This window comes from Aegilops tauschii, chromosome 6 (genome assembly GCF_002575655.3).
Source record: "Aegilops tauschii subsp. strangulata cultivar AL8/78 chromosome 6, Aet v6.0, whole genome shotgun sequence".
In the NCBI taxonomy this organism is placed as follows: domain Eukaryota; kingdom Viridiplantae; phylum Streptophyta; class Magnoliopsida; order Poales; family Poaceae; genus Aegilops; species Aegilops tauschii.
Window position 1 is genome coordinate 111644061 of NC_053040.3, and position 8975 is coordinate 111653035.

Below are 8975 nucleotides of genomic sequence, written 5' to 3' on the forward strand. Positions count from 1 at the left end.
AACATAGATGCGCTTATAGAGAAAATTAAACCTAAATTCAAATTTACTGTGAATTTAGGTGAAATTCCCTGTATGAGGGCATCTATTTTCACTTTAGGAGAAGCTCAACAAGGCATAGAGGGACGGGCTTATAAACTGGTGTGAGCGCCCTTCGGTTGGCGAGGTGGGACTAAACACTGGCCGCAACTAGGACCAGCCCTTTAGTCCCGGTTTGTGGTATGAACCGGGACTAAAGGGTGGTGGGCCAGGAGCGTGGCCCATTGGTCCCGGTTTGTACCACCAACCGGGACCAAAGGGTCCGTACGAACCGGGACCAATGCCCCACGAGGCCCGGCAGGCCCCTGGCCGCACGAACCAGGAGCAATGCTCACATTAGTCCCGGTTCGTGACTGAACCGGGGCTAATGCGAAAACTGCCCTGTGACCTAAGCCCTGTTTTCTACTAGTGTGTAGAACAACTTGTTCCCTTTCAGATCCCTAGTAATACTGAAATCCTTTGGTGTCTCATGATCAGCATCGAAATCCTTCCAATTTGTAAAACTTGCTATATTACTCACTACAAACGACAACAAATAAAGCCATCCATGTACAACAATTCTCTTTCTACAACCATCCATCCTACTTCCTTTTTTGAAAAGAAAATACCATCCATTTGAGCAATGAAGAAATTAATAAAAATAGATAGATATGTTTTGAATCTATCAAATTATCTCCTATCACAATGAGAAAAGCTCTTCAATTAAAGTACCTACGGAGAATGTAGAGATGAACTGTGGTCAGTGGAAGTGCAATATATTTTGTTTCATGTATAAGCAAAGAGCAACCCAGAGGAGTTCCCAACCCTAGCCTTTCAGGCCGACAATCATTTTGCATGCAGAGTCCAAACTCCCAATCCAACAATCTGGAGCCTTTCCCTTTCACCACTTTCACCATATCTCCCCCACTTAGCACAAACCTGCAACCTGCAACTTCCACAGCACGCCTCCCTGAAGTGACCCGGACAAGCAATGGTGACGCATAAGAAATTATATATGGTTGTTGTTTGTTTTAGTATATGCTAGCATTCCAAATACAATTAGTAGTGCCAAGAATGACTGCTACTGAACTGCAATAATTATAACCCAGCGACGACAGAGAAGCATATACTAGCATTTCAAACAGGAATTACTCGTATCGATCTACCTTCGGTTGTCTCCCAAGCTACGGCCCCAACAAAAAAAATCGTGTACGGAAGCACAGACCAAAGAAAAACAAGCTAACCAAATCCCATCCAGTCCAACGGACTAAACCAAAGCCTAAAAGCAACGAACTTACCCAGACCTATCGCCGTCGGGGGCTCTGCAGGCACGTCTCTGCCTTGCGCGCCACCTGCGTCTCCGCCACCAATGGCTCCCCAACACCTTGTACATCTCACGCCCCCTCAACGGCAGACCTCTCCTGCTCCTCCTCTTCTTCCTCCTCCCCTCCTCGTACCCTGCCATACCGCCTGCCGAGACCACCACCCCGGCACGCAAACGATGCTGAATCGGCGGTGACGACACCGGCCGCTGCTATCTTCGCCACCATGCAGCTAGGGGGACTGGGAGGTCGCCGGTGGGCAGTGAAGGCGAGGGGGCGAGGCCCTTACATGGATGAGAGGAGAGGTGGTGGCGACAGGAAAATAGGGGAGACGAGAGATCCGATCTTCTCCAGCAGCCACACCTACCCCACTCGACCCCTAAGTCCGCCGTCTCTCCATCTTCCCGACCTCCCCACACTATGCGTCCGGCCGATTTGAGCGGACCCAGCGCCTCTCCCGCTGGCCACGCCATGGATGGGGAGGACGTGCCGATCTAGGTGGAGGTAAGGAGAGAAAGGTTGCGTGCGTGGGCTACCTGCCTTGTTGGTGAAGATAAGGAGAAAGAAAGTTACCTGGGGAGATGTTACCTGTGTTTTTCATCTATTTTTTCTCATGCAAGAATAGTACGTGCCCAGCCCCTTGTGCCCACGTGGACACCACCAGCGTGCGCACATTGCGCGAATGTTAATGGGTTTTATTGCCAGCGAACACAGTGTATTTTTTTTTTTAAATGTCATTCGTTTGATTCCGGTCACAGGGCTATGCGGACGTTCGCTGGGGCCTCCTTCCAATAGTAAAACGGGGGCTCCCTCAAAAAAAAAAAAAGTAAAACGGGGGCAGGTAGCCAACACCCAAAACCCCAGCCGCAGAACGGAAACGGAAACTTCTCTACCCGCGCCCGTACACGGCTCTTGCCTCCATGGCCTCCACGGCGGCCGCGGCGGCGGCGCCGGTGGTGATGGTGACGAACGACGACGGCATCGACGCGCCGGGGCTCCGCTTCCTCGTCGACCAGCTCGTCGCCCAGGGGCGCTACCGCGTCCTCGTCTGCGCGCCCGACACGTCAGTCCTCTCCCCTCCCCCCTCCCCCTCGTGATCCCCCCCTTTCCTCGATCCGTCCTGTTTCTCGGTTACTTGTTGCTTTGTGATGATTCTGCTGTGGGAGCACACGGCGATTGACGATGCGCTGGTTCCGAATGGGGATTTCTTGGGTCGAAGGATTAGGAGACACAAAAAAAAATGGAAGAATTTTGGATGGGAAGTGTTAATTTCCATTCTCTTATTTGGCACTCGCACCTGAAAAAGCATCAAAGCATGGGAACGGGAGATATAATTTTTTGTTATGCATTTTTTTCTTTCGTTTATGTTTTTCCTATTGATCATTGATGTCAAACTACAGAAAGAAATGTTACCTTCAAAGAAACAGGTGAATTTCGATGCTGTAAAAGTAAAAGTAAAAGTCGTGATTGAACATTTGAAATAATTTATTCCACTATTCCAGGTGCTAAGTACTGTTTTTCGTATGTGTAAGTTCAGGATAAAATTCCAATGTGGACCATGTACTTGTTAAAAGAACATAGGTTAATTGAGATTTAAAAGCATCATCACATCCCATCTCGTTTAGCAACCAAAAATCCCTCAAAGTGAAAGGTTGAACCATATTCAAATAAGGATTTCGGCTGTCAAATCTGGTGCAATGCGGTGGAAGTTTTTGAAGTCTGGTTCAACCTGAATATCGGTTGCAACAACTAGATTTGTACAGCAGAATTTACTCTTAAATTTACAAGAAAAAATAATTTATGAAGAAAGGAACCCATAACTGAACCTGTTTCGCCACTTGATTAGAGCACTGGGTATAGCTTTAAGCATTATATATACCGGTACCGGAGCATCAGCTTCTGCAAGCTGCTGTGTGGAGAACATGGAATCTGTCCTGGTGCAGAATGTAACTGACTTTAGCTTCGAATACTCATTGAAGTTGCCACGTTGTGTTCAATAAAATATGATGCTGGGCAACTCTGATTTGGAATGTGTGTTATTGGTGCATAACAGTATGTCAGATAATAAGATGCACTTATGGTTCATTTAGGGAATGGTTTTCTTTGCAAAGTACTGATGTTGTCATCGATCTGAAACCTTGGTGCTGTGGAGAATAAAACTGATTTAGTGCGATGTGAAGCAAAAGAAGGCGTGAGTATAAGATTTAACTGATTGCAATCGATCACATCCACTTATGGCACCAATTTTGTAATGTTGTTTATTTATTTTTCTCGTAAAATGCAGAGACAGGTCGGGCGTTAGCCACTGCATTACATGGCGTTCTGCACTTCGCTGTAAACGTGTCAATATCAATGGTGCTACAGCATTTGGAGTTTCAGGTTTGTCTGTTTTAGTTTTATGAGTTTCATCTTTTTATATTACATACATGCCAGGTTTTTTGCCACCCGTGGGCTATACCACTGCATGGGTTGCCGTCCCGTCGCTGCCTCGAGATTTGCTCCACAGTTGTAGAGCCAACTCACACAGCCGTTTAATAAGAAGTTGCCATTAATTAATTAAGACGATTACACCGACAACTATAGTGCAGCATGTCAGCTAGTGGCAGAAGGATATCTGGTTACTAATGCGTGACATTTCTGTTTGTTCATTTATTTTATTTTATTCTGGCATGGTTAAATGAGGACACATGCTAGTGGTAGGTCCAGCTTATTCGCACATACCATTTGTTTTTTTTCATTACCTGCAACCGATGCCGGACTAGGAGAAGACTAGAATTATATATGGTGCCATGATTTCCTAAGAAGCTTTGTCGATGATATTTTTGCCAAATTTGATAGTGTCAATGTGGGGCTGTGGTCTTTATAGACATAAAACAGAACTGTTTACACTTTATTTTACATGAGAAACTTGGAGTCAATGTGATCTTAAGATTTATGTGCAATACTGTCAGCTATCTTCTTCATTGCTCCTCTGCTACTGCTAGTTTTCCTTTTAATATTCCAGTTAAGTTATGCAGTAGTAACAGCGGAAGCACTAGACAATGGCATCCGTCCGTAGTAACAGGGGTTTATCTAAACTCAAGATAAGGTGGTTTTGATAGGTTGGTTGAAACAAAGGAGATAAAGAGGGTGATTTGATTCATCCAATGTAGCCAAGTCATGTGGCGTCTTTGATTCATACATGAAAAAATCACCCCATTGGATGATAGATGTTATATGCCTGTCTGATGTATAACTGTTATGTTTCACTGTACATGTCGGACCTAATTGCTATAGTTAATGACCATATGGCTATCACAATACTCTGAACATATAGCTACATTCAAGAACCGAACATTGCCCGGATCAAGTGAATCCCAAACGGTGGATGGATGCGGGGTTTATAGCCTTGGGGGCGGGGGGGCGGGGGGGTCGATAGAGGTTATTTTCCTTATTACATGATGAATGAGGAATATCTCTTCATAAATATAACAATATTCTTAATTGTATTTGGATTTCAACGAGATTATGTGTTAGATGCTCATTTGTTCTTATTGATTTTAAGGAACTCCCGCTGACTGTGCCTCTTTAGGCATCTCTGGGAAGCTCTTTGATGGTTTGGTTCCTGATTTGGTAAGTTTTGGAGTTTCTTCATGGATCATTATGCTCTTTTATGGTTTTACACAAGTGTGTAAGAAGTGGCTCTCTGTGTACATAACTACCTACCGATAATCTTTTCCGAAATAATTTTGGGTTCCATGTTTCTTCATTTTTAATGCAGGTGCTTAGCGGAATCAACATTGGCAATAATTGTGGATTACATGTGTAAGTATCTTTGCATGTGCATGCCAAAATGACATGTTTGTATTTTTCATCAAAATTACTTCATGTTAACCGATGCCAGAGTATCAATCGAAACCATTCAAGGTCAAAAGCAACAAGAGGAACCACATGCGGTGTTTGGGCAGTCTAACTGTCTATTGGAATTATTACCATCAACTTAATTGCATTGCTTTGATCTTATCAATCAATCGTGAGCACTTGTGTTTTTTGTGTGTAGTGTATATTCTGGAACAGTTGCTGGTGCTAGGGAGGCATTTATATACGGGATTCCTGCATTATCTATGTCATACAATTGGTATGCGATGTTTTTTTTGTATATAATTCTATATATTTACTATCATTTTATTGTGCAAATAGTACATTCATATTTTAACCAAACGTTTCAGGCATCTGTACATTCTAGAACTTGATAACAAATTTGTTATATGTTCATATTATGTTACTTATTCAATGTTTTTTTTCTTCATATTTTGTCATATTGTCATGGTGTATCATTTGAAATACTGGTATCTGCAAAGTACCAACGAACAGGCAGTTTGCTGTACTTCTGATTTGTTCAAAACCTTCAAAAAGTGCAACAAATAAATGATTTTGTCCAACATGTGGAAACAAAGAAGCAGCAGAGTTTGCTCACCTGAAAGGCTAAAACCTCATAATTATCTTTCAGCATCTGAAGTGGCTGTGGCTGATATAAGAAAGCAGGAGTCACCAGTGATTTGCTAAGCAATAGTTTTTTGAAATATTTCCCATTTCCTCTTTGGGAAATTTAGGTAATTCCAGACTTTCAAACCAAATCTCAGATCATTGGAACGTGGATTGTTCTGCATAAGTTTCGTGGCAGGATCCCCATGCACTCCTAGTGCACCACATGAATCCACCAGTGTTCGTCTATAAAAGCTTTATCGCCAGTTTTTGGCTATTTCAGTTTTATTCCAAGCTTGCCCTACCAAATCTCTGGCTAGCCAAAAATTCGTCCACGCAAGAAAAATGAACTAGAGTGGGCAAATAGGCAGGGCATGCCCAAATTGGCAACCATCCAAACATAGACCAATATTTTGGCAATGACCAGAAAATTGGTACGGTGAGTTTTGGCCACCATCCAAACATACCCTTGATTTATATGCTCAAATTTCATTCACACCTTCCATGCCTCAAATTTATGCAAGTGATTGACTAAGTTAATATAAGTGATAGTAGGGTCTACCTGATGATCTCTTAATTGTAACTTTCAGGGTTGCTGGTCAGAGCAGTGTTAATGACCTCAAAGTGGCTGCAGAGGTTTGTATCCCTCTGATAAATGCTGTCATGGTCGAGATCAAGAGTGGAACCTACCCTAAAGGATCATTCCTGAATATAGATGTGCCATCTGATGCTGCACACCACAAGGTATATCTACTGACATTGATTTTGTAGTAAATTATGTACTTCTATTTACAGTTTGTATGTGTAAAGGGAAAACAATCGGACTACAGATCTATACAATTTTGTGGACAAAACTGTGGAGTATGCTAAAGGTAGACCTTGTTGGCATTAAAAGTTTTATTACATGAAAATTGTTGGCATTCAAGATGAAGCAATTTGCTTATTGGTAGACCTTGCCTTACCAGTATGAATTATCTATCTTGAATCGTAACTGCCAAGATTGATATATCTCCCGATTTTCACTTAATGTTAAAACATCATGATTCCTTACCGCACACTTGCCCAAATAAAGTATGTGTGCTCCTGATATTCATTGAGTAGACATCTAGGTATATTTACATTATGTTCTTGTCAGTAGGGATACAAAATTACAAAGCAAGGAAAATATATGGCCAGAATTGGATGGGAGCAAACAGTCTACCAAAAGCCTTCTGTAGAAAGTTACCAGACGGCAAGCATGGATATTGACGGTGAAAAGGACAGAGATATAGACACTTCATCGGCGAATGACCTACTGTTTAAAAGAGTGGTAATTTTCACATATGTTTGATGTTTCATTCTGATTTTCTCCAACCACATTAATCTGAATCTGATAGTTAGCCTTCTAATAAAAATAGTTCAATAAGATATGCAGCATAATTGTTTTCAGGCATTAAAATGTATTTTCATGTCCTGAAGTCCTACTTATTCTGCTTTCCTGGTGTTTGATATTGGTCTACTGTCATACTGTGGACTGCTTATAGCGAATTTCAGTAAGACTACTTGGTATTCCATATAAAGATGGAGCACACTTGGTAGTCCTTGTTTAGACAATGATAATTGCTGTTCATGTTATTGAGGACGTCTGGAGATTTTATCGATATCAAATATGATGTTGTTATTCTTATGCTAACTGAAATTAAACAGATTGTGTTTGGAATTAAAATGATGAGTTCATATTTGTACATTAATTTCGTTGATCGTGCTTTAAACAGATAGTAAAGAGAAGTTATGATGAAGAGGAAGGGGAGGACATGGACTACAAATCCCTTGCAGATGGATATGTAAGAATGACCTAACTACCATACAGTGTCTTTGATGGAATCCATTGATAAGTATCTTGTTTTCCTCCAGATTACTGTTACTCCTTTGGTTGCTCTCTCCCGCGCAGAAGCAGATGTCATACCCTACTACAAGGCTTGCTTGTCTCGCATTTGAAGATGTCATCTTCCTCATCCCTCTATGTTAGTATTTTTATTCTTTATTGTTATTTCTGTATGGCATTACTTCATACTGCAAGCAGCAGAAACGTCAAGTCAATTTGCATTTCAGGAATATAATTGTCCTGCTTGAAAATATTTTTTTCTTCTCATTTTAATCTATGAATTATCTTATTACAATTTCAGATGCAAGAAACGTAATGCACATTGACAGCGTTGTACTTCCTCCATCCATAATATAAGAGTTTTACTAGTGTCAAAAACGCTCTTATATTACAGGACGGAGGGAGTACATTTCAAGGAATGCTGCCAAACTGATTTTCTAGAGCCTGTGTAGAACTGCTATTTACCAAACATACCCAAATTGCATTTTGCTTTTCCTAATCAATTTCACCTCTTTGCCTTGTTCGTTTTCTGTTATATAATGTGAAGAATAGCATCTATGTTTATTTTTCTCAAGCTTTTGAAACCACAAAACCCACACTTCACTATGCGACTGACTTCTTTTTACATGATGGTTTTCAGGCAAGCATGCTATTTGGGAGGCTGGCCAAACTGAACCTACGGATGTCATCGCCTGTAAATTGCGAATAAATCTATCTGTGACATTCTTGTTGACTTATCTTGGCAGTCTCGAACAACTCTAGCTATTCGTAACCGTGGTTTTCCGTAATTAGTGGGAGACTGGTTTTGGCTAAGACGGTGCTTTGCAATCTTTCTGTTACATGATGGCAATGTCCAACTCCCAAGTGGCTTCTCAAGGGCATGATTGGTATGCCAGCATGCAGCCCAGCCAGGATTTGTGGATGCAAATTTGGAATGTTTGATAACTTGTGCTGCATCGATTTTGTGGCACTAAGATTAAAGCACCCCTGGACCTGGCTGAGGAGAACGGCTGAATCGGCCATTTTCGTCGAGCCAGAATCGAGCGGGCGTTGGACTCGACAGTGGGCGAACTGAGGGATCTAATACGATCCTACAACGCCATGAATCTCTTGGCTTGGAACTGTCGAGGACTGGGGTTGGACTCGACAGTGAGCGAACTGAGGGATCTAATACGATCCTACAACCCAGCGGTGATTTTTTTATGTGAAACGAAAAAGACAGCAAGAGCGATGGAAAGGTTGAAATGGAGCTTGGGATTCAGATGTGGAATGGCGGTGGATTGTAAGGGAAGGAGTGGGGGCCTAGCGTT

At 42.1% G+C, this 8975-nt stretch overlaps 1 protein-coding gene across 1 annotated transcript; it reads left to right on the forward strand.

Moving 5' to 3' along the window:
- Positions 1 to 2165: 2165 nt before the first annotated feature.
- LOC109784434 (uncharacterized) lies at positions 2166 to 8610 on the forward strand. Its single transcript, XM_020343031.4, has 10 exons — positions 2166 to 2400; positions 3622 to 3716; positions 4882 to 4949; positions 5098 to 5141; positions 5377 to 5454; positions 6392 to 6545; positions 6940 to 7110; positions 7556 to 7624; positions 7695 to 7804; positions 8306 to 8610. Exons 1-9 carry the CDS (start codon positions 2258 to 2260, stop codon positions 7776 to 7778), a joined length of 906 nt encoding a protein of 301 aa, XP_020198620.1. The 5' UTR covers positions 2166 to 2257; the 3' UTR covers positions 7779 to 7804; positions 8306 to 8610.
- Positions 8611 to 8975: the final 365 nt, after the last annotated feature.

Excerpts from the sequence above, each read along its gene's own strand:
- LOC109784434 (XM_020343031.4), top strand. The coding sequence starts at position 2,258 with ATGGCCTCCACGGCGGCCGCGGCGGCGGCGCCGGTGGTGATGGTGACG. Across the intron at positions 3,717-4,881 it reads TACAGCATTTGGAGTTTCAG|GAACTCCCGCTGACTGTGCC; the intron begins GTTTGTCTGTTT and ends ATTGATTTTAAG. Across the intron at positions 7,111-7,555 it reads ACCTACTGTTTAAAAGAGTG|ATAGTAAAGAGAAGTTATGA; the intron begins GTAATTTTCACA and ends TGCTTTAAACAG.